Source organism: Apium graveolens, chromosome 1 (genome assembly GCF_009905375.1).
Source record: "Apium graveolens cultivar Ventura chromosome 1, ASM990537v1, whole genome shotgun sequence".
NCBI lineage: Eukaryota > Viridiplantae > Streptophyta > Magnoliopsida > Apiales > Apiaceae > Apium > Apium graveolens.
Window position 1 is genome coordinate 85,718,210 of NC_133647.1, and position 27,081 is coordinate 85,745,290.

The 27,081-nt window shown below is 32.6% G+C and overlaps 2 protein-coding genes across 3 annotated transcripts; both read left to right on the top strand.

Annotated features, from left to right (window-relative positions):
• The first annotated feature begins 1,654 nt into the window (after positions 1-1,654).
• LOC141664803 (acyl-CoA-binding domain-containing protein 4-like) lies at positions 1,655-17,859 on the top strand. Of its 2 annotated transcripts, XM_074470758.1 has the most exons (18): positions 1,658-1,924; positions 2,874-2,944; positions 4,388-4,451; positions 4,536-4,607; positions 9,077-9,271; positions 9,356-9,433; positions 9,822-9,929; positions 10,061-10,130; positions 12,159-12,220; positions 12,854-12,993; positions 13,287-13,413; positions 13,523-13,637; positions 14,325-14,413; positions 15,240-15,323; positions 15,404-15,589; positions 16,421-16,576; positions 16,793-16,852; positions 17,364-17,859. In XM_074470758.1, exons 1-18 carry the CDS (start codon positions 1,775-1,777, stop codon positions 17,547-17,549), a joined length of 2,013 nt encoding a protein of 670 aa, XP_074326859.1. In that variant the 5' UTR covers positions 1,658-1,774; the 3' UTR covers positions 17,550-17,859. The 2 variants fall into 2 exon arrangements, with proteins under 2 accessions (XP_074326866.1, XP_074326859.1); XM_074470765.1 differs by lacking the exons at positions 16,421-16,576; positions 16,793-16,852; positions 17,364-17,859 and adding an exon at positions 16,116-16,185 and having other exon boundaries at positions 1,655-1,924.
• Positions 17,860-19,960: 2,101 nt separating this feature from the next.
• LOC141683973 (protein SRC2 homolog) lies at positions 19,961-20,509 on the top strand. The gene has a single exon (XM_074488827.1). It carries the CDS (start codon positions 19,961-19,963, stop codon positions 20,507-20,509), a length of 549 nt encoding a protein of 182 aa, XP_074344928.1.
• The last annotated feature ends 6,572 nt before the right edge of the window (positions 20,510-27,081 follow it).

A 27,081-nucleotide genomic window follows, 5' to 3' on the forward strand; every position in this document is an offset into this window, starting at 1 on the left:
TGACGAATCAAGCTTTCGAGAGTCGGCTGATACCATATGTGACAACCCGAGTCAAATTTCGGGTCTTTTTCGAAAATCGGGTCAAGTCCCGATTCTGAGTACGAAATAAGCTAATGCCTACTGACCTAAATGCAACCAACTTGGGTAAACAACAAGCCCACCACAGGCCCCCAAAAGATCATGATTTGTTGGTGCACATAATAATAATACTTTGCCTTAGATACTAAATATAATTCCCAAATTTTCTCGATGTGGGACTGGGGTGTTACACGATTAGCTTCCCAAATTTGGCTTTGCATCCTTCCCGAATCAGTTAAATCTACCGGGTTGCTCAGACTTCTCGAATTGGCTTATTTAGCATTTCTCGAATAAGTATATTTGCATTTCTCAAATTAATGCAAATGGACTTCTCGAATTAGTGTAAAATGCCTTTTTCAAATGAGCTCCAAGACTTCTCAAATTAGTACATTTAGGCATTTCTCGATTGGTTCTGTACAAACTTCTCAAATTTAGACTGGTGAAATTTCATTATTTTCTGCAACTCCTTTATTTGATGTACTTCTTGATTTCTAAGGGTTTGATCATAGATCTTCTTCCAGAAATTGTTCAATCATCTATACTTCTGTAAAGTATAAGAGTTACTCCAATGTCCCATTCCAAAATTAGTTTGATCATATATAAGGATTCATAGTTAAGTGGCTGCACAAGTAGATAGATTTCTTGAAAACATTATCATAAAATGCCTATTTAATTGACAGTTAGGTTCCTCTTGCATTTTATGACTTCAAAAAACCGAATGGTAGTTGTTGTAACCGAAATCTTCATGCATTAGATTTTGGCCTATCAGGCTCAAATGTTTAATTCATAGGATAGGATAGAAGATATGCCCATGCTGATGAAATAATGAAGAACTATAGTTATATATATATATAATAGAGTAGCTCGAGATAGTTTAAAACAATTTTAGATGGATTTTAGATGTTCCACGTTTATGTGTAGGCAAGTAGGTTACTCTGGAATCAGGTTTTTTCTTTCAGAGAAGATCACAAAAGCCTAACAATATGATTGGGAAGCATTCAACTAGCTAATATATTTTTACTTAACTAATATATTTGTTATATGTACACGTATGTGTTCCTAACACGTCTTAAAACGCATGCTCCTTATTGTTATTGGTGTTTAACGATGACTTGGTTAGCCATGACTTTGCGTCTATAGAGTCTATAGACATATCATAAAATATTTCCCAAAACTTTAGAGTAATCTAACTATTTCCTATAATAATAGTGTAGACCATTGTGAAACTAGTAATGATAATAATAATTATTATTATATATAGATTTAAGTGCATGCAGTTGTAAAAATCGAAAATTGGAAAAGATCAGTGAAGCTATCCTTTGGGATTAATTGAAAATTAGGAATTAATCGGAGTAAAAATTGGATATATTATAATATTAAATTAAATATATTATTATGATTATATATTATTTATCAATAATTATATATTTATTATATCATAATTTTTATAATTATTCATATTTAAATTAATATAATATTTTAATTTTAATAAATAATTATAAATATCCAATAAAAAAATCGAATCGAATGGATTTTAGAATACAGGAGGGTATGATATAAAAAAGAAGTGTAGTGTTATTAAATGCAGCAAGAAGGTAACATAAAATGTACACGAGAGCAGACGACATTTGATTTGATATAACTGAATAGTTGCGATCTCTCTGAAATCTCTCTCTGCGGATCTCTCTAGATCTCGATGGTGATGGGGACAGGGCTAGCTTATCCTGAGCGATTCTTCGCAGCAGCTGCTTATGCTGGTTTTGATGGATCTCCTAACTCTTCTTCTTCTGTTACCTCTAAGTTTTCCAACGATGTTGCTCTCTTGCTCTATGGATTGTATCAACAGGTCATCATTTTACTTTATCATCTGCCTGCTTTTGTTTTATGTGTAATCGTAAATCTGTAATTTGATGTGATCTAGCTCTTGATTTGATTTGATTTGATTGATTGTCTTCCTGTTGAATTGTGCGTTGTGATGCTGTTTTAAGTTGTTAATTGGAGTGCATTTTGTATTTGCTTACTTTCGAGATTGCGATGTGAAGATGATTTCCTTAGGTGTTTGTGGTGATTGTGTTATTGCTTTTTGGTAATTGATTGTGTTGTTATTTGAGTAATTTTATTTCATCTTGGTGCTTACTTTTATTGTATTTCCGTAAATTATGTCAGTATTTGAGTTAGAGATGTGTGCTTTGTTCTGATCTAGTGATTAGCTTAAGTGTATTAGTGTTTCTGTGTGTATGTATGATACTGTTTGATTTCATTTTCGTTTTCTATAACTGAATTTGGGGTTTTTAACTGGCTTTTTTCAAAATGTTAAACTTTCTGGTGGGTTTCGAGATATGTATGCGAGTTTCAGGGAGGATGTAGGAGGGATGGATTTGAGCTGTTGATTTGGAATATGTATTGTGGTTATTGTGATGTGCATCGCAGAAATGTCAAGTTTTTAAATATTTATGTGTTGGTGACTCGGTGTATTACTAGTCAAGCCATTTATACATGTGAATAAGGGGATGTTTACATATATTTAATTTAGCGATTTAGCCCCTCAATTTGTGATTGGCATTGTTGAAATGTAAGTGTTGGATTTTCAAATGCTACTGGGATTGTTCAGAGTACGGCTGTACTGGTACCTGTTGCTTTCTGTAATATGATTTTTTTTCAATTATGTTTATTATGCAGGCGACTACGAGAGTAACGTAGATTTTATATATGTTAGTGTTTAGAGTTTTCAATGAAAATCATTGCTTTAATTCAAGAACACTAATTAGACTAGTTTGATTTGTAATTTTCTGCAGGCAACTGTAGGACCATGTAAAATTCCAAAGCCTAGAAGTTGGAGTCCCGTGGAGCAAAACAAATGGACAAGGTTTGCATTGTTAAAACTCCACACTTGTTTCTATTCTTATGTTACTTTGAACAATTTATGTTAGAACTACTGTGCCGTTATCACCTTTAGACGCTTGTAAATGGGTGATAACACTGTTGAGATTAGAGTTCAAAAACTTCTCATCTCTATTATTAATTTTGTACAAAATTTACAGATTCTTCATATCTTTTGTTCCAGTCTCTCTCACTTTACTTTTTACAATAAAAAATTGGTAAAAAGAAGGAAGACACCGGGTGACTTTTCTAATCGTGTCCATCTATTATCTGTTCACAGAGTTCATTGCCACAAACTTCATTACATAATTATTTAATGGTGACTTGTTTTTTGTGTTTGCTTTTGAACAAATTAGTGATTATATCAAGATATAATAGTCTTTAAGAAAGAATATCAGCCGATCCATACCGAAATCTGAAACTACTAAACTGCTGAAGCTTTTCTGATGGCGATGAACCACCAAAATAGACCAATTAGGGCAATCTACTATGCCACTTGTAAAGTAAAAAGTAGAATAACTTCATTGAATTCCTCATAGTCTTCTCACACAAAGTGTACATTCATCAGAAGTCTGATTGATCATTCTTATGACACCAAAACTATATGTTTGATGAACAAAGAGCTCTTCACGCTTGCAAGACAAGTTCAAGCTGCAGCATAAATTTCTGATACAAACCTCTTGCAGACTTCAGTGACTTTGCTGCTACTAATTGCTACACTTGAAAGGACAAGTGGCCATGCATTAGCCACTTTAATTATATTATACACATATGATTGAAGGAGCTCATAACCTTTACTCTGCTTGTTCAGATTTGAATTTTCTTTGTCATGAGTCACTACTCGTGAGTAATTTAAAGCACCGTGTCTAAATTAAATATAAGTTGCTAGATGCTAGTTCTTTCATAGTACTTAAGTTAGAAATTGAAGACACCACTTCTGGAATTTTTTTGTAAATTCACCATTGCGGTCCTTCAATGTACTCTAGTTTACTTTTAACAAGTTGATTACTGATCTTTAGGGATTCAAATGTGTATATAGTTGAACGTGGATACAGGCTATACCTTACCAATAGTTTAGTTATAGTTTTTATCAGAGAATAATACTATGTGAGGTTGGAATGTCTATAAATGAAATTGTTGATTGTCATTGAATGCTTCGTTGCTAGAATGAAAGTATTATTCATTCCATTAGTAGTGCACACCTTTTTCAAAAGACAGACATCTTAAGGCTTCTCCTCATCCCTAGGCTCCAGGGACAGGTGCATGTAAGATTTACCTCTATACAAGCTGTAACTGGTAACTCTAGATAGACACTTGGTTAAGATTTATTACTTCTTGAGACCCAAAGCTCTATGCACTAAAGCTTGTTTCTGTTAGTTGCTCCTTTGTTTATTTAGAAATTTAATAGGCTAAACCAAACTTCTTGCAGCTGGAATGGGCTTGACAAAATGGCTTCAACTGAAGCTATGCGACTCTTTGTAAAGATACTTGAGGTTAGGGTGTAAACCCAATAGCTTTGATAGTACTAAAACATCATTTTTTATAGCAAAAACCTTACATTTACATTCCTTGAACAGGAAGAAGATCCAGGTTGGTATTCACGAGCATCAAACTTTGTTACTGAGCCCGTTCAGGATATCGAAATGAATGTGAGTATATTTAATCTAAATTCTTATCCTTTTCATCTAGATATTATGAATGAGTTTCTCAATTATGATTCTTTTATGGTCTAGAGTAGTTCTCCTTTTAAACACAAGTAAGAAGCAAGGCAATTGTTACCAACTTAAATAGGCAGTTGACGCCATGACAAACATTATCCCGTTTGAAGTCAAAGTTAAATGTGATACATCTTGGGTGCATGTTATTTAAAATCGAGTAGTGATTAGACACAAATAGTTGTCAACTACTTGGGGAAACACTCTTTTAATTGAAGAAAATTAGACATGTCACTTCCAGTGGACAACAGTTTTCAAGATTTCTTCCGTTGTCCTTCACATGTATCTTCGACAAGCGACACTCTTTTGTCAAATCAAATGTTATTTTTGTAACGTGATTATTCTGTGAATTCAGTTTAAAGTAATATTATTCTGCTAGGTAATTGAATATATATATATATATATATATATATATATATATATATTTCGAATTTTCAAGATCCAATTTTGTGAAGATGCCCTGAATTGGTAAATACATATGAACTTTATATTATCTAAGCATCTTGTATTGAGAATACATTGGTGACAAATATTCTTTTATAGGAAGTGTATAATATAGGATAAATAATCTACAAACAATATATCTAAGTCTTTCTGCACACTGTTTAATATACTCAAAATGATTTCCATTTGTTTTTTCAGAAAACTAAAATTTAAATAAATAGATGCTTTTAGCAAGAAAAAATGTTTGCTAGTTGGGAAATCTATTACTCTATGTACAAAGTCGAAAGACCACTTTAATGGATGTCAAAATACTAGCATTCTTTGATTATATATCAATTTCTATATAATTACTAGATTGAATACTTATATATCAGTATATCATATTCAAATTTTCAGAACTACCATTATCTATATTTTACAATGCTTATCAACAGATAACTAAATATGAATTATAATCTCTAAGGCTTAGCCTAGCAAATAGCCCCAGAATTTTAGATGTTTGCTAGTTGGGAAATCTATTACTCTATGTAGAAAGTTGAAAGACCATTTTAATGGATGTCAAAACACTAGCATTCTTTGATTATATATCAACTTCTATATGATTATCAGATTGATTACTTAATATCAGTATATATCATATTCAAATTTTCAGAACTACCATTATCTATATTTTAAAATGATTATCAACATATTACTAAATACGATTTATAATCTGTGAGGCTTATCCTAGCAAATAGCCCTAGAATTTTAGAAGAGGTCGTGGGTTCAAGCTTTTAGTAATTGATCATATACAAATATATATACGTGTATAAAATTTTATAAATTCATTACTTTAAAATTATAAATGATTATGATTTGTTATAAATATCCCCATCAAAATCCTACTAAAATTTCAAGTTTAATTATAAATGTATCATTCAGTATATTTTAAATCAATTTTATCTAGTTATGTATTTATAAACCATACAAATTGAAATAGCTATAGAAAACAAAAAAAGACAAGCTGTAACAGTTGTACACATATAAATATTCAACATTCTGTTTTTTCAATTTAAATTACAATTTCTCTTATTATTATAATTACCAACAATAAATTTTTCTACATAATTGTGTTTAAATTGTAAAATTGTTTTAACTAATAATTGTATAATTATATTTTCAAATAGAAATAGAATATTTCTATATTTAAATTTTTTTGATATAACTAGTATAATCAAGTTATCTTACAAAATAAATTTTATTTATTATAATACATATTTCGTTGAATAATATTAGAAGCAACTCATGCTTGGTGTGGGTTACCTGCTAGTAATTAATAATAAAGCTGTAACACAAGAGGTTTGGATAGTGTTTTCTTCAAAGTGTATGTGAACACACGAACTGAACTTAGCCTAGAAACCTACTTACTGGTGAACCATAGATGGATTTTCCGTGAATCTTCTTTTGATACAATGAATTGTTTTTTTTGGTCAGGGATACAATCATACAATGAATTGTTTATTTGTGTATTTTAAATTGAAAGCTTGGTTCCTTTTCTATCATGAATCTTATTGGTATTCTTAAGGTGGTGTATTGAAGGTGGAACACCAGAGAGTTTTACCTATATTAGTAGTTTTATGATGACTTTTGTAGATTTCATTAATTATTAAATGGCATTCGTAAACATCAATGGATGTCGTTTATGATGATACTTTAATATTCTTATCCTATAAATATTATAATTTAAATCAAATATATTTGAAAGTAGATTACATTTGAACTAAAAGTGCACAGTAAAATAGTTTATTTAATTATGCTAGATCACTATCCAGGTTATCTTTCGGGAATTGATGATTACCTGACCTAGTTTTGTGAGTTTTATGTCTATTTTTGGTATTTTCTGGTTTATGATTGCAGAATTAAGTAGATAACAGATAGAAACAGAGATCAGAAAGAAGATCAGAGAGAAATCAGAGAAGATACAGAGAGATTTAGCAAAGAAATGAGAAAGAGACAGAGTTTTAGAGAGATTAGAGATAGAATGGGTTTAGAAACCCTAGATAGAGAAAGTAAGAATCACTTATAGAGAGATAAAGAGTTTTGGTGGCAAAGCCATTTTCATATTCCACATATCAGAAATGAAAGTTACAACAGGTATTTATAGACATAAAACACTATTAGACCACACAAAGACTAAAATACCCTAACTGACTTCTCTTGCTACCTAATACTGCTAGTATTAAAATTAGCTATCCTAACATTAACGAACTTAATATGTTTAGTTAATATATGAATATTTGAATATAAATTCTTCTTAAGCTAGAAAAATGCCTCTTTTAAAAATATAATCTAGGATATAGTAAAACTACAATTCCTATGCTTTACAAAGATGAAAGAGTAGCCTATTATGAAGAATTCCCATGCGTGCAGTATGCATAGTAATATTAATAGTAAGTACAGTATTTGCTAGATATGAAGTAAAAGGAAACCTTGTTTATGAATTAAAAATATTTGCACACCTTTACTAAATCAAAACACAACAAAATAATATTGATTCCTCTAATGTCTCACATGTTACAAATTTACAGCTGTTTTAAAACCAAAAGAAAACTAGAAAAGAATGAGTAAACTCTAGTGTAAGTAGTGTCAACTGCAAACTGCAACAAAAACTCCAGAATGTTTAATTATTTAAAGAGTGAATGGTTGCTTACATTAAGACTACTTTCGATCAGTTCGAGTCTTCGAGAGAAAACTTAGCAGATGCAGTGTACCACCAATACTTGTTTCATACAGGCCTGCAAGATTAAAGTGCAGAAAAACCCTTGATATTTCTAAAAGTTGTACTCTAACTAATTAATAATATTAGAAGTACTTGGCAAAAAAAAATATTAGAAAGACAACTTGTTTTACATTGTACAAATAAGATCGTATCAGTCATCTGAGCCGCTAACCGGTCAAGGCGACAGGAATATGGAACAATATCAGATAACAATCTTCTGAAACGAACCGCTCAAAAGCTATGCAGCTTCCAGAAAGTGATCTGTGATCCCATATTTTTTCCTTCTTGAAGATAAGGGAGATTTAAAACGGGGGGGGGGGCTTTCAGGAAAAGCTTTTGTCTTTTTTTTTGAGCTTTTATTAGATTTGAATGGACACAAATCTTTTCTTTAGCAGTCACGTTGTGCTGATTTCTGGCACTGCTTCTCATATACTTCTTAAAGTAGAATTCCTTCTCCTTATCCCAAGTATATCAACAATTACTATGATTCATGTTTATTTTTCTAGGATGAAACTCTTTTTCGAACAGAGTTCGTATTGTAGAGACATCTTTCACCCAAAGGATCGTAGAATCTATTAGAGGAGTTTTAATGACTGAGTAAGTGTTATAAATCAAGATTGCTTTGATGTCATTAAATTTGTAGCAAGTCATTGAACAAGTATGTTTTCTTAGTTTGTCAAACTCCTTCATATTTTCTGATCCTCACATATAGTTTGGGAGTGACTGTGCAATCGGTGGACGCTTGGGAAGGCGAGCGTCAGTTTACTTGAATTCATTATATGAACTGAGAACTGCTACTGACTTCTTAGAAAGTTGCATTATTCTCATATTAATGATATTAGAATGGAACTGGATACGGCAAGTGATCATATAGATTTATTTATAAATCAGATGATCTTTCCCCCACCATCCACAGTCTGTTTTTGGTTGATTTGCATGTCCTGTTTTTGTTCTCCTTGTCCCCGTTCTTCATAACAACTTTTCAAATTCAAACTTTAAAATAATCCTGTTTAGGTTCAATTGGTCATCGAATCAGTGTACAGAAATTTCGTAAGTATCACATGAAAATGAAGAATTATGACAGTTTGTAACTGTACTTTATGTTATAATAACTACATCATGCTGTCGTTTTTGTTCTGTGTATATTTTGTAGCTTCTACTTCTTGTTAGTAACCTTTTTACAATTTTGTCTTGTTGGTAGAGTTATTCAAAAGTTGAGAGTTTCGTTGAAAATGGAAATGCTTTGCCTGAGACGAAGATTATTCCAGCAGAAAATGGGAATGTCCTAGAAGCTCAGGATAAAGATGTTGTAATGGTGGGCCTTGGTTCAATAGGCCTGTATGATCAATGGGTCGCACCTCCGGTATCTGGTCCACGCCCGAAAGCCCGATATGAGGTCCTCTATTCTGTTTCTTACATAAAATTTATCTTTAAATTATTTTAGATTTCTTCTTAGCATTCCCTATCTTCAAATTTGCAGCATGGAGCAGCAGTTATTGATGATAAAATGTACATTTATGGTGGAAATCATAATGGACGGTACTTAAATGATCTTCAGGTATGTCACTAGCATATGCACACTAATTTTACTCCCTCTGTTTGGTAATATTTGATGTTTGACTTTTCTGCACGTATTTTAAAGTTCTTTGACCAAACATCGAAAGTATCTTTTAATTCACATTGTAATTATATGTTATATATGCAAAGTTACATACAATATTTTTACCTGTAGACTTGGTGAATGGTGCCTGAAAGATGTGACTGTGGTATTTGGTATTCTTATAATTCCCTTCAATTTACTTCTCAACCCTCCAATTAATTCCCTACAATCGATCCCCCAACTGCATTATCTCTATATACACGTATATATTCTTTATTATTCTACTTTAAAGTATACCATATTGTTTGTTTTATTTAGAACCTAAGCACCCTGCGTAACAATTTAGGTTCTGGATCTAAGAAATTGGACATGGTCCAGGGCTGAAGTCAAAGCCCCACCAGTTACTCTGGAACCATCTTCAGTCATTGCATCTCCTTGTGCTGGTCATTCATTGGTCAGTTCAACAATTTATCACCACAGTTTGATGTTGTGTTTTAAAAAATTGATATCTTTCTTTTTATATTTTTATATAACTTTTTTTTCTTAAGAGGTTAAGTTTTTTTTTTTTATATTTGTTATGTCTAGATACCATGGGGGAAAGATAAGCTTCTTTCAATTGCTGGACATACAAAGGATCCTTCTGAGTCTATGCAAGGTTTGAATTACATGAGTTAAGGCTGTTGTCATTTACGTTCTGAATTGCACAAGCTAGAATTAGCACACGTGTATTTTATAAGCTTTCTAATATTGGAGAAATAAATTAGCAAGAACTGAATGTCCACAAATGAATTATTATAATAAGTTGGTCAAATCTCTGACCCTATCATTGACTATTACGAACATTAAATATTATGAATATCGTTGGATTTTAGGAATGTTGAATGTTCGGAGATATACTCCTTTTATAGTTATGTTGCCAATAGGTGCAAATCTCTGAACAAATGCTACTTCTACAATCCATATTAAAGTTGTGTGATTTCTTGAAAATATATATTGCTTTAAATAGGGCTTGGATAATTTAGTTCTAGTTTCCTCCTCTTAAACTGGGGATCAATTTTCACATTCCCTCTGCGCAGACCTTTTGATTCAGGTCTAAAGACAAGTTTTCTCTAGATCACTATTCTCTTCTAAGAATTAATGACAAGGTTTATTTATCTCTTCTTTTTCATCTTCTTCCTTAGACTGCAATTTTACATAGATTTAAGTCAAGTTTCAGATACAGGAATGTTTGTTATGCCTTACAACAATGCCGTCTACAAACATGTATTATACCCTAACCTACACTTACATAGATTCGCCTAGTTCTTCTCTATCAATGACATGGCATGACATGTCTAAAAATATTCGTTATACCCTACATCTATGTATCGGTAGGTGTGTCTCATATTCTCACGGAGGAGTCTATGTCATGGCTTAACACATCAAACAAAACCAACTGATTAGACAGGAACGCAATGCAATGGTTTCGATCTAACTATTGTAATTACCAGTAAACAGACAGTTATAAGGGGGCCTGGTTCTGTAGTAAGACACAAAAGGAAGGTGATAGAAAAATAGCTATGAGTATCTTCTTGGATTGCAGAAAAGCTTTATCCCTAAAGATAAAACATAAAGAGAATTTAGGCGGGAGAATCAGATAAGGTCAGATAGAAATAGAGATTGAAGGTTGAGAACTTGAAGGCAGTATAATGGAACCTCGATTAATAAATAGCCCACGTTAATTAATATTTTTAATCATTTCCCCTGTCCTAATATAATACAGACGGTGTATTTTTAATCTCCATAACTTTTTTAAATTCACTGGTCCAGTATTATTAATTTAGAGAGGTTTAAATGTAGTTATATAATGAAGAGAAAGATGTGTGGAGTGGGGACCATTTTTAACCCATAAACCTGAAATGGGGAGAAACAAGTTTGAATTTCTATATTCATAAAACATTAGTGACTTGTCACTTAACATATATATAGATATATTATGCTTCCCATCTAACCTGACAATTGTTATATGTTTACATAATATTATGTAAAAAGGAAGAAATAAGAAAACAATAACTTGACTTAATATTTTGGGTGTTCTCTTTTCGTGGTTATATTTACTAAAATAACGATTTGATTCGAGTTTGCAACTATATGTTTGTATTGATGAAGCAAAATATAAAATTCCTAATTTCTCATAGGGATATGGTGCATTTTGTTCTCGATTGTGGAACAATTAGTTAATCAGTTATATTGGAGTGTTGACTTGGTTTTCATATTAGCAGCGATTTAATATGTTCTTCTTTATGATGGATACTTAACAATGTTTAAGTTAGAATGTTTTCAGTTTTAAAACTCGGCACAGACTATTATGGATTGCGTTTTGTTTACATGTGAAGCAATAATTATATATATATTTTAAATTTGAAGTAAAAAATTGAAATTTGCAGCTTAATCAATTAAATTTTGTAGCGAGTTCAGATATTAAATGTTGGTATATATCTGTATGATTTTTAAGATAAAACTCCTAATTCTTAAAACAATACCCGCTACCACACTCAAATGTATAATGAGGGTATTTTCTTACGCCAAGTGGTGAGTTATTAGAATTTATTAACTGTATGCAAGGATCTTGTATCTCTTCGAACTGTAATTTATTTACAAGTCTTCTCTTAATTGTTTTTGTTTAATTTTTTTCTTTTGACAGTGAAGGTGTTTGATCTTCAAACTTTCAGCTGGTCAGCCTTGAAGACTTATGGGAAGCCACCGGTACATCATTCTTCTTCTCTAGTTATCATCTTTTTGCATTCTTGCATATCAACACCCCGGTTAAACTGCATTCTAGCAATTAGGCATTTTATATAAATTTGGGTGGTCAGAATCTTTGTAATAGGTTTTAGCTTGGTTTGTTTCTGAATAAGAAGGTAAGAGAACTAGAACCAGATGAGGTAACTGAGAATTATAAAAAAAATTACCATTTGCCAAGATTGTTAAAAATTTTGTGTCTATAGTTATAGAAGGAAGTGTCCCTGACCTGACAACTTAGTTAAAAAAATTTTAATCTAAAATAAACTTAAGTGAACAAGAAGAAACTCACTCCACAGTAAGGTGGTCTGATGGCACTTTTTGTTGAAAATTCCAAATATGCACATCAAGTAAGGTCTCAGATTACTGGATCTTTTAGGTATTCGAGGTATGAAGTAACAATTTGTCAAATAGAAATAAAAACCTTTTTGATGAGTTCTGAATTGATTTTTACTTGAGCTCTCTCTCTTCAGTACAATTTTCAATGAACTTGGTTACTGTCTGCATTTTTTTCTAAAAATTGCAAACTTATGCATAGTCTACCAATTTACAGGTTGTTTGTGTGAATGAAGTTCACGTTTGTTTATTCTTTTTCAGGTCTCGCGTGGAGGTCAATCGGCGACCCTTGTGGGGACAAGTGTAGTCATATTTGGTGGTCAAGATGCAAAGAGGTCTCTCTTGAATGACTTACATATCCTTGATTTAGAAACCCTGACCTGGGATGAAATAGATACACTGTAAGTTATCTATTCACCGGATTTATATTTGGTTTTTTATGTTTTGTTTTGTTAATGATTTAATAGGCAATGACTACTAGTACAATTCATTCAGTATGGTACAACTTTCTTTCTACTAATTCAGTTAATCCACTTTGGATTATATAAAAGAAATGTCATTGCACCAGTACCATAGGATTCATTGCAATGTGTGCTTGAGATGTTTAAAATATTGGCAAAAATTTCCATATTGTTGCCTTTTTTGTTACCAGATAAATTCATATTATTTTGGCATTGTTGTCATTTTTTTGTAGAGGGCTGCCACCTTCACCAAGATCTGATCATGCTGCTGCAGTCCACGCAGAACGATACCTTCTAATATTTGGTGGGGGTTCACATGCTACCTGTTTCAATGATCTGCACGTCCTGGACCTTCAAACTGTGAGTCATTTTTTTCTCTATTATAAACCCTTGTTAATGTAGACATTTACTTTTATTTTTAAAAATAAATAAAGTAATCTTTATACTCGCCACATTAATATTTATACAGATGGAGTGGTCAAGACCTACACAGCAAGGCGAGGTACCAAGTCCTCGGGCTGGCCATGCAGGTGCTACAGTTGGGGAAAGTTGGTTCATTGCTGGTGGTGGTGACAACAAAAGTGGTATGCTATTGTGTATTTCTCTAATATTTAGACCTCTCTACTGTTTTACTGGGGAGGGTTTATTATTTGTTGCAGTGTGAAATTTTTGGACTTTTAATCAAATACCTGGAAAAATGTCACGATTAGTCACAACTGGTTCCACATACATACGTGCTTGGTGGTTTTAGTTATAATTAATATGATCATAACCTTAAAATTTGGTTGGCACGCTGATATGCATGGTTTTGCTTATAATTTAGACTTGTATATCTTACTGACTTCTCAGCACAAGTTCGGAGTTCCATGTTAGTTGGTCTTTTTCTAGAATAGAGAGAGAAAAAAAATATGTGTACCAGCCATCAACTATATTATGTTTGATTGTTCATTCATATGTAATGATCTCTAATGTTGTATGTATCTGTGTGAAACTTCTGTTTCTTAAATACCTGTGCAGAAATCTTGTTGCTCCTATACCTGTGCACGGCTCTTTTCTTTCTTTTCTTAATGTTTGAATAACATGTTAGTTTTAGTATAAATAAGCTTAACTCATGTTTTTTCCATCTCCTGTATGCATGATTATTTCCTCGTTCCACTCTATGTACTATCACCCCAAATGTCTAATCTGAACTTAGGCCAATGTTATCTAGTATCCACTGATAAACTCAATCTTGCTTATTGTGTTTCTTGCCCCCTCCAAATCTGTTTCAGGTGCACCAGAAACTGTTGTCCTAAATATGTCTACGCTGGCCTGGTCAGTTGTAACTACAGTTGAAGGACGTGTTCCACTTGCAAGTGAGGTATTTAAAAGATAATAGATCCATTGATCGAGTTATTCGTTTTGATTTTCATGTCTGTGCCACTTCCCAGGGAAGGGCGGGGGGGGGGGGGGTAACTTGCTTGTAAGGCAAGCATAAAAGCAGTTATGCCAATTAAGTAGTGTATTTAAGATTTTTGAATTTCTATTGAATATTTTCTTATTGATGGATAACACCGAATATGAACTGTAGCTCAAGTGATTCCCTGTCCCTGATATATCATCATTATAAAAGATAGTGAATGAAAGAAAATAACAACCTGGCATCCTCAAAAGTTCAGTATAATATGTTTCCTATTACTCTGTCAAGTTATACCAAAAGCGTGTCTCTAACTAAATTTCACACCAACAAAATTTGCATCTTCACAAACTCCTTTTCCATTAATATTGCTATGATGCAGCTATATACCTTTACTAATAACATAACAGCTTTCTGATTAAAATATGGTGTATGGAAATTGTACAGTCATTTCCCAATATTATTATTATATCGAGTTCAATTAGCAATGAGAAACCAGCCATTTTTTCTTCTCAGATTATATTATGTATTTTTTTTCTAAAGTAGTTTTTTCTGTAGTTCTCCTAAAAAGCATAATTTTAAAGGATTCTTTGTGTTATTGTATAAGGTTTGACGGGTAGTATATGGTTGGTGTATATGAATGTGCTAGATGTTCCTTATCTTCTTTAGGATGTCCTTCCTGTTAATTTTGACTGCTGTGTATATGATACACAGTACTGTATGAATATCGAAGTTTGTGAAATTTTTAGGCAACTGTTAGCGTAAACATTAAATTGTTTTTTCATTACAGGGTCTGAGCCTGGTCCTAAGCTCATATAGCGGTGAAGATGTCTTGGTATCTTTTGGCGGATACAATGGGCGCTACAGCAATGAGGTTGAAAATTATCTTTTACCATTGTTCCATGGATTCTCCTATACTTTAGAATCTCAAATGTGATAATCTAATGTTGATAGGTTAATGTTCTTAAGCCAAGCCACAAATCGAGCTTGCAGTCAAAGTTGGATACACCAGTTCCTGATAGCGTTTCAGGTGTTCATAATGCTACAAATGCAACAAGAGATGTAGAATCCGATAACGAGGCGGGCCAAGAAGGAAAAATAAGGGAAATTGTAATGGACAATGTTGATTCAGAACCAAAGGTATTGTATATTCAAACTTTGTCTCCTGAATTGTCAATATGAAAAAGAAGCAATATGTTGATGAATCAATTTGTATGTGTAATAGCCCAACAGGATATGTGCTACTCCCTCCGTCCCACTGGGATGTTTACGTTACTATTCGGCACGCATTTCGAGACTTCTATAAAGTATAGTTTCATAATGTTTTTTCAATTTTTTTTTTGAATAAAAGTTTAAACATAAAACTTTTATTCAAAAAAAAAATAAAAAAAAAATTATGAAACTATACTTTAAACGAGCATTGAAAAGCGTGCCGAAAAGTAACGTAAATAATCCAGTGGGACGGAGGGAGTACTAAATAGTTTCTTTGTACATGTTAGGAAGAAGGAACTAACTGTATTTTAACATAGATATATTGAGGATAAAATGTGATGAATTAGGGACTTAGGGTTGCTTTTTTATGCCTGCTGCACTTCCTTGAATTGAAAGTATGTTTATGACTAATGTTTTTTTCATGAACTACAATGTTGTGAAGTTTTTTTGTCAGCCATTGAATCTTTCAGATCATTGGATCATAAAGGTGGAATTTTTTGGCGAAGTCACGAAGTTGTCCTAAGGTTTAGCACAAGAAAATTATTCACTTTGCTCCTAACTATAAAAGTTGTTCTGAGGTGTAAAAAATTCTACTACCTTGGTTTGTTAAGATAATGTTGTGATGGAAGTTCCATGTTTAAATTTTGGAAGCACAATCAAATATCTGCTATATTTAGTGAAGCATTTTTAATTCTATTGTGTATGTATAACGTACATGTAGCTTTCTTACCATCTTCTCACTTATATATCATAATGCAGATAAAAAATATTAAACAAACAAGTGAACAGATGCTAGCTGCCTTGAAAATAGAGAAAGCTGACTTGGAATCCTCTTTAAGCAAAGAGAAATTACAGTCAATACAGCTTAAGCACCAGGTAGAAGAAGCAGAAAATCGCAACACGGATCTCTACAAGGTAACCTTTCAACAACTAAATCGTAAAAGTGAAGTTTTTAATCTCCATTGTCTGGTTCACTTTATGAATCTCACCAATACTGTGCTACCTTTTCCAGGCTTCGAAATAAAATTTATTAATAGGGTAGAGTATTATTATTTCACTAAAAACTTTACCTCTACATTCCATAATGATTACTCCTATATCTAAATTTATTTTAATTCTTTGACTCTTCAGGAACTCCAGTCTGTACGTGGTCAACTTGCTTCTGAGCAATCCAGATGTTTTAAACTAGAGGTATCTGCCCACTGTAAATTTTTGCTTCCTTTAAAGTTGATATTTGCCAAGTGTGTATAGCAATGTTCAGTACCTGCTGTTAGTGTGATCTCAATTTTGATCATCTTTTGATTAAGCAACTAATATTAGTAGACAAAAATATTACCTTCAAACTGTACCTACTACCTAGAGTTGAACTGGACGGAATCCACATCTGCACATGAAGTGACCGGTTTGTTATAACCTGTTAGCATGGAGCTTTCTTTTCTTTTTTTGCTAATTATTAGCAATTAGCATGTAGCTTTCATGTTGTTTGTTCCAGAAAATCTGAATACATCGATTTAACTTAATGTTTATCCCGTCTTTTCTTCGCATATTTAGAAACCAAATGTGCTCAACTTTTCAAAAAATATGATCATAAAGTTGAGGAAACTAGGACATGTTTTCACCATTCTGTTCAAATCCTTTTTAGAAACAATCTCAATTGCAGTTTACCCGGAAAGGACATGATGGTTACTTTATGTACCCACAGGTTGATGTTGCTGAACTAAGGCAGAAGCTGCAAAATATGGAGACGCTTCAAAAAGAACTTGAACTTCTACAGCGACAAAAGGCTGCATCTGAACAAGCTGCGATAAGTGCAAAACAAAGGCAGGGTTCAGGTGGTGTATGGGGTTGGCTAGCTGGATCTCCCGGACCGAAAGCTGATGATGCTTGAAAAGTAGGAGGAATACACATAGGAATCACCAGATATGATCAATTCTTTTATGAAAATATATTAGTGTTTTCTAACTTTCTTTGCAGAGATGAAAATAAGATGATGAGTTCAATGTTAGCTGGAGGGGAGCATAGTGAGATTTTTGCATATACAAATCAGATGTGTATTAACTTGTTTACTGCCGGTTATATGTTTTTGCATTTTAAATTGTTTTGGAGCAGAGAAGTTATACATGTGAAACTAGAGATGTCATATATAACGAATAATATTATATATATATACATGATGTTTTGTTTTGAGTTTAAAATAACTTTCCATTTTTATTGTAAATTTATTAGTTAATTGTTGGAGATATTTATTTGCAACCCAACCGTTCCGCGAAGAATGTTGAGGTAAACTACTGCTATCAAATGACATGGGATTATATGGATTACAAGGTTGATTGTTTTGGATTGACAAGTAGATTGTTAATCGTAATTTTTTATTTTTTTTATAAAACGGGTGATATTAATGGTAGCGGAGTACGAAAGAAACAGTAGTCTATGGAGCATCCCTATATATAGTATTTGCTAAGAGATGATAAGACATGCAATGTGAGCCAACTAATGTGTCATTGATCTGCATTTCAATTCCAAATGCTGGTCTCAGTTCTAAATTCCGCTAAGAGATTGATAGTATTAGATATTTGGTTGTCCAGCTACGACGAGCTTACATATGAAGAGTCTGCATTGGAATAAGGAATTTGCGTTGGAATTGGACCTTAGAGATCATATTTCCTCAAATGCAAAACATTTTTGTACACGCTATATTTTGATGATTTCAAGGGTGGTTCCAGCTGATATATGTATGGCGAAAAATGGTTTTGGGGGGATTTGGGTCATTGAATATGGGCGTGGGTTGGGTCTTGACCCAAAACCACATTTTACCCGTATTTAAAAAAAATGTAGTTAAAATTTGGTTCAGGTTATAATGGTTCCGGGTCAAAATATGGGTCAACCATTTTTTTGAGAAATTATAAAAAATATTATTTTTTAAATTTTTTTTATGACTTTACTATTATTTGATTTTTTTTTACAAAAATACCGAATCAGTCAAAATCAAATAGATGTGCAATAAATTGAATCGATTTTTTTTTATTACATTTGAAATATATAACAGGATCCATGTAACTTTAAAAAAGGTTTGTGACTTGCTATCAAAAGTTAAGTAAAAAAAAATAGTGAAGGAAAAGGAAACATATGTTATTGGGATCAATACAGTAAGAATAGCTTTATTATTAAATAGAAATAGTGAGTAAAATTTTATTAAATAGAAATAGGGAGTAAAATTGACTACACGCAAAAAAAATAGTACACCGTATAACAATAGATACCTTCATATTCCTTTAATTTAAAATAAAACAATTACTCCAACAATTTGGTAATTGGAGAATATATACATGAGGGAGTTCAGAATTAGAGAATAAGATTATAAGAGGAACTAACTTTGTAGGCTTGCAGCCATCAACCCCACATCACCGTGGCAATTTTGATTGTGAAAAACATGTGAAGTATGATAATATGGGTTGTGAAATGGATATCACGAATTTGAACCTATATTTTGGAGTAAATATGAGACTGCGACCCGGTCCAGTCCATATTATAATTTATGATTTTTTGTTGAATCATAGACCTGTATTTTGGGTTGGTTTGGGCGGGTAATTTGGATTTAGATCTAAATTGCCACCCCTAATTATGACTTAATTTAATTCAAAATTCCCAAAATAAATACTATATGTATAATTATTTTTTAATTTAATACATAATATTAACAATATTGCAAGTAAATCTGATTTAAATTTATAAATTTAATATATTTTTAAAATTTTTACTTAATAATATTATTTTTTTAAAATTTATTTAATATTATTTTACACAGAAAAAGATATATGAACACCAATTTACGCGATCCCGGTCATTTTTGTATTTGACATATGAAAATGCACGACACGTATCTGCTTAACAAATGTCCACCTACATATATTATTTTCAAAGCGAAAATCTAAAAAATTAATAAGCGTTCTTAAATCCTTAATTCAAGAGGGAGTAACATTAACATACACACTCTGTTTTAGAGTCCTAGTTGATTAATAAATCCCAGATAAGAATGCAACACAGATATATTATAATAATTGGGGGACTCAGAATTTCACACCAAAATTCATGAAATATTTGTGTTTGAGTTTGAACAGGTAACTTGAGAGTCATGATCCATTAAGACTACTCATTCTACATTCATCTAATATTGTAGTACTATATATTCATACAAGTAACACCAAATTGCATTCTTCCTTCCTACCTAACTATATATAATATATAGCTTCTTCTTCTTCTTCTTCTTCTATATATGCCGCCTAGCTACCATTAAAAACTATGAATTCCGTAGTACCTTTAGATATTACTATAAAATCTGCTTGTATTCTTAAACGTGTCAATTTCTTCGACAGAAGAAGAATTTACATTGTTGTAGCACTTATTGGTGGCAATTCATTCTCCAAACAAAGAACAAACGTAGATTTACGTAATGGATCGAAACCTTGTTGGTGGTTTAGGATGACATTTCAGTTGGAAGAGTCGAAAATCCATGCAAACTCATGCATGCTTGTGTTCCAAGTAAGGTGTAGCAAACCCTTTGGTCATAAAGACATCGGGTATCTTTATGTTCCGGTAAGAGAGCTTTTCCAAGGCCTTGCAGGGGAAAAGTGTTGTCGTGATGTTGCATATACGGTGACTACAAGCTCTGGTAAACCTAAGGGGATTTTGTATTTGAGTTATGAGTTTGGAGAAAATATTATGTTTAGGAGATTTGATAAAGAGATTATTAGGGTTCTGCCCCCTCCGTCGGCTCCGCCTTCAGAAGGTTTTCCTGCTGATAGACCTTCATTGGGATCCCCCTCAGCCCCTCCTTATGAGGACAACTAGAGGGGTGAATATTCAAATATATTACAAGGATAAATGAAGCATCATGCTCTTTATAATGCAATGCCATTTATTTTTGCTTTTCTTTGTTTTTTCTGTGAATCTAGTCATAAATCTCTTTAATTTCTTTTCAGAGTTGATTTATGTATTAATTAAATAAGTTTAGTTTCAAGCTGTCGCTGATCCATTTTGTATTGGTTTTTTTTTTTTTTTTTTTAAATTACTTCTCTTCTTATTATGATTGTTTTCACAATTTGTTTGGTCAGGGAGTTTTAACTTTGTATTGGAAAGAAAAAAATGTCACTATACTCGGTTCAGAAAGTTTGCACATCTAAAGTAACATCTGGAGGAAAGAATCATTCTGTATGATCCATACCTTTTATCTGTTCTTTTATGATTTTCCTGAATTCAAAGCCTGCCTCTGTCTAATTTTTTTGTTTTCGCTACTCAGTGTACCTGTTTTGGTGAAATTTATGCAAATGTTCAAAGTCAGTAGTTAAACACTGGTTAATTAATACTTGATAACCACTCAGCCAGTTTGTTTACAGTTATGTACATGTGAAAACAGTGATAAAAACGACATTTCTAAAGATTTTTAATTGACAGCACATAAGTTGCAGTATTTTGATTGTACAGATCTTCTTGTACGAGTTCTTGCAATTTAACCGTGCTACGTGATAAGCAATCAAAATATATGGTGGCTGTTTTCTCAGATTTAAGAGCTCTGGTGTCGAGCTCAAAACAGGATTTAAGCCTACTTCTTGTAAATTTCTTCTCTGTCTTCAACAGTCTTGCCTTGGGTTTTTGCTTGATCTTCCAAGTAATGATCTTAGACGCTTGATTCCTTCTGTTCAAATGATTTTTTGGAAGACAATCACTTCATCGAGCTTAGGTGCATCAAGCTTGAATGCTCTGGTCCTCTGAATTTTCCAGTATTCATCCTATCTGCTTGTTTTGAGAACTTCCTCAAGTAATTCCATGAAGAGCTATCTTGATCGTCATCCCTTGCCAGTCTCCTATTTTCATTCAATATATAAATCCGCATTGATAACATTGCATTGTGGTTTATTTAGGTTCATAGATGTATTAACAGATTATACAGAATTTATAAGTCGCTTAGGTTCATAGATATATTCAAATATTATACAGAATCCAGGTAAAACTTGTTGCAGTCTGGATCAGAATTTCCCGTTTTTATAGTTTTCTTGGAAGTAACAACATCAGCATCATTTGATCTGTTACTGTTTCATACTATGCTATATGTTTTTGCCATTTTACTTGTTTCCCCTTCTTTTTTCTATATATTTTGCATCCCTGATCCAAATAACGCAATTTTTCAATAGGCTCGAATGCTTATAATAAATCGATTTACACATATCAGGCAAGTTTTTGATTTCGATTGTGCTTGGAACTTGATTCATTATAACTGTAAAACAAATTATTTCAGTTCATTGCCCGGTCATCTTTTTGTATAATGTTTAAGCATTATGCACGTACTAATATTGCTAAAGATGCGATTAATACAAAAAGTATTATAGGTGAGTTTAGTTTCCAGGACGAGACTTGGTTTTTGAATCTTATTGATTGTTTGTGTGAGAATAAGCATGTTAGTGATAGGGCTTTCAAATAACCGAAGGGCGATCATAGTTATGAAGTTGATACAACTTGAAGATTAAAACTTAAAAGTAATTTTATATTTTCTGTTCATATTATTCCTAGGAGATATGAGCTACCAGTGCTTGAAGTTGATACACCTTAAAGATCAAAACTTAAAGTTATTTTATTTTATGTGTTCTGTTCATAATATTTATTGAAGTTATAAAGTATGAGTGCTTTATGTAGTAGTTCCCCATTATGATTTGGTGGTGTACTTTTAGGTCAACCTGTTCATCAATATCTTAACTTGTAGTTTGGTTTACCCAAATGCAAAACTCATGATTTATTATTTTCTTCATAAACTTGGGCTCGTTGATCATGAGCCAGATGCTACGAATAGAAAAATGTTGCATTACCGTTAGAATACTTGGGGATTCTGGTAGCACTGATAAAGTAGCCTCCACGGAACAATGACGTGGTAAGGATGGCTATATGTGATATTAGATGCATTTGTAGGCTGGTTGTGCAATCTTTCAAGCCTCCTTTGCTTTGCAGATCAACTGACAAGATCATCAAAAAATTTGTAAATTTTTATTAATTATTCTATTGTGACACTGAGAAACAAGTAGGGGTGCCACCTAATTTACCATGTCAATATACTGATAAGTTATAATGCAAGTTATGGAATTGAGTTGAGGTAGAATGGGCCTTTGAAAACCATAAAAGGCTGATGCCAAACAATGTAGAGGTTAATTCGAATTGTTGTTACTTTGGTGGCCTGTCAATAACCAATTTCAGTTTATTTTGTGGATTAAGAATCCAAGGCCTATTGATAGACATTTGGACACACTCTTCACAATTCCGCGTAGTTGCTGGTACACAAATCTAAAGCATAATCCTTGTATTTGGAGGCTCAAACTGAAACCAAAATTTGTTAAAAACTATTATTGTTCTTGAATCATATGTCAAATTTTGTAAAATGCAAATATGCCTGCTCTAACATATCTAAAAGAATGTACACTTCAACACATGTGAGGATATTTACTTCATGTGATGATGACAATAGGCAATATATACGGTTTGCCTTGTGTCTACAAGTTTTCACTGCAGATTTTAGATACAGAAAAGTCTTAACAGACCTATTCTGCAGGCAGGGACCTGCAATTCTTCTGTATTGCCCAATTTTAAAATCTAAAAATTACTTTCACGATTTCAATAATTCATGTATATTACAAACAATTTCTACTATTCTTTTTCTTAACTTGCATAGATTGTGATCAAGATCTTCGTAGACTGGGTCTGAAAATTTATTTTATGCTTCTGAAACAGTTTTTTTTTGTTTGGGCTTAGGTGAATACTCGAATTGAGTTTGCCAAAGTAAGTAGCGTAATTTTCTACTGTCAATATCCATAAACACTTATCTTTGTTGGGTCATTTTGCTTAAACAGGCCTGCAAATCCCTGTGGTGAAGCTCATTTTTGTTTATACCTCTATATATCTATTAATTGTTTCATTCAACTTCGCCATCATATAATTTAGGCGGGTGGCCTAAAACACTGTGAAGAAACCCCCAAAATGCAGATTTTGTTTGTAAAATTTGGTGTACTTTGTATGTTTGACATGTTTTTTGTTTCTTGTGAGATGAGTTGCTGCATAAAACGATAGCATTCTATCCATCATCAGATTGCATTTTCTAATTTTTACTGCTCTTTCTCGTTGAATAGTATGCTTAATTGGACTAAAACTGTAATTTAATAGTAGAATTTATCTGTTGAGATAGCACTGCTGACACGTAATCTGTATCTTAATAGTCAAATTTATACCTCCCTAGTCCTTTATAGCATGATTAAGCTTTAGCTAAATACAGATTGGGCCAACACATGTCAATATCTGCATAAATCTTGTGGTCCTGCAGACTTTATAGTGTGAACTGTGTGTTCTGGAACATCTTTCATTTTCCTTGATGAAGATAAAATACAGAGATTTTCCGCTATATATAATCACACGACATTACTAAATAGTAATTCGTATTTGTCTTCAGCTTTTGAAACTGGTGGGATAATTTTATGTCGGTGAGGTATGAATATGCTTAGGCCCTAAAGCTCAAAGGATATGTATTAATTGATGCGGAGTTGCAGATTTAGCTAGTATGTGCATAGTGCATGGTATTAATAGGCTCTTAACCAGCAAAACAGGACTGCACAAACACAATACGATGGTTTGAGAAATATCGGAATCAGATAAAACAAGAAACGAAAATTGTCAGCCTTGGACGTAAACTTGATATGCTAGGATTTTTTTAATTATAAGTTCCATCTGCTGTAGTGCGCCATATCTTGTCTTGACAAAGATAATTTCCTAAGCTATATATGTGTAATTAGACAAGTATGACTTGCACAATCTAATTATACTAAGACATTCAAATTTTGTTGCTGGCCAGGGTATGGAAAAAGGGTTTCTGAGCAGGAAAGCTCATAACTTATGTATTCACCATTCAATAAATGCAAATCAAGTCCTCCACTTTCAACTTTTATGACTTGTGTAAATAATATGTTTATTTCTTGTTTCTTCACTTGTGGCTCTACAGTCACCAGCAAGCTCGGTTCCATTCACTGGGGCTGGTAGATTAGGGTTAAAATTATAGGGACAAACATTGACAGAACTCGGAAGTGATTTTTAAGTCAAAAGAAAAGAAATATAGGCATGCATGTGTTGTCAATTTTCACACACAAATTTTCCACACCTCTACACCTAATCATACTTAATTAATATCTTCTTTAGCAGTTGCATGCGCAGTTTCAAAGATTAATAGAGTATGAAAGTAACTCTTGAGATTTTTATATTTTCAATTATTTATGTATGGATTTTTATATGGACTCCAAAGTATGGAAAACATGAAACATGTTAATGTTTCAGAAATCAATTTATCCGTGTATGTGTAGATGAGTTTTTTCCATGAAAAATGCAAATTCACATCTAACTAGAGAGAGAGAGAGAGAGAGAGAGCGCATAATCTTGCTTTAACAAACAACAACTGAAGTCTTGAATTTTCAACTAGTTGGGGGATAATGCAAGACCACTGGCGCCCTCCTCAATTTATATTTTGAGAAACCCATGGGTGGGTGGTGGATGCTACACACAATACTACTACTCATACATCCAACCACTTATTCACAATTTTGGACTTTTTTTAAGACAAACTTTAGGTCAGGCAAAATTGAATTTTGCAAAGGGTCATGTAAAATTTTTATACATGATGATATCTTTAACAAATATAAGTGTGAATTTATTTTCATTTCTAAATATCACAATATTAGCATTTGTTTAACGGTTTACGAAAGTTTAGAACATTTTTCCGATTACATTTTTTCTTAAAGTTCGTGTTTACTGAACAATCAAAATCCATCAATTTTGCCGCATAATATTTTGCATACTAAAACTATAATTTTCAATAAGAATCATTTACTTTGAAATTTGTATTAATATTCCCCCTCTAACGTTACCAATCAAAATCAGATAAAAAAAATAATCTATCAACAGTTGTTAATAAAAGGATGCTATCAGCAAATGAAACAATGACCGAATTACCCAATTTCTGGGATTACACCGCCCAAAATATATACGGGACGGAGAATTTGCCCAAAATATCTGCTGTTCACGCATTGTTGAAATGCGTATGCTATCTACATTATTTTCAAATGTATGATGAATAGCTAATAGGCTGAGGCTGAACTGAAGGAAAGAAACGCTAACCTCATTTATTTGTTCACCTGATATGCTATTGCGGATTTGAGAGCCTGCAACACAACAATAAATTAAGTCTGCCATATACATGCAAAGCAAATAGTTAATCTTAATAAAACAATAATGCCATGGACTCTGTGTGAATATGGACTACGCATGTTGTTCATGCGAAATGTCTGTACGCATGCTACCTATGCGTAGTCCTGATCTATGTGCATGGTTACGATGCATGTATTTTATTAACTAATTGAAATTAAATACCAATTCACATACTACACCCATTTTTTATATGCGTATTCTGATCACGCATTTAGATCCCCAATCGATACCCTAATTAGATCCCCAATTCTCCTCTTATCCTTTTCCTGTGGGCCCCTTTTGTTTCTTTTCTTTCTTTTATTTGTTATCTCTCTTTTCTCATTTTAGTCCACCTGTTACTTCTCATTTGACTGTTTTGCCCCTTGACTGTCTTCACTCTTTTTCTTACGCCTGCTGTATGTCTTTAAGTCTATGGGCTGGTGAGTGCGATGTATAACATTACACTGCCCAAAATATATGCGGGACGGAGAATTTGCCCAAAATATCTGCTGTTCACGCATTGTTGAAATGCGTATGCTATCTACATTATTTTCTAATGTATGATGAATAGCTAATAGGCTGAGGCTGAACTGAAGGAAAGAAAGGCTAACCTCATTTATTTGTTCACCTGATATGTTATTGCGTATTTGAGAGCCTGCAACATAACAATAAATTAAGATGTCACTAGCCCACTGCCATATACATGCAAAGCAAATAGTTAATCTTAATAAAATAATAATGCCATGGACTCTGTGTAAATATGGACTACGCATGTTGTTCATGCGAAATGTCTGTACGCATGCTACCTATGCATAGTCCTGGTCTATGTGCATGGTTACGATGCGTGTATTTTATTAACTAATTGAAATTAAATACCAATTCACATATTACACGCATTTTTTATATACGTATTCTGATCACGCATTTACATAACGCGCACTCAAAAGGTATTTTGGGTGGGTGATAGCGCCAACGGGTGTTTTAAATTTGTTTTTTTTATAAAAAAAAATGTATTTCGGGCTTCCATTCTCAGCAAATGGTGATCAGATTGTTCTGATTAAGTCCCAATTCATTACTTATAAGCATCATCTTAAAATACGAGAATCAATATTAATCGGTTGAGATATCTTATAGTGATTGTTTTAACCGTAAATGTA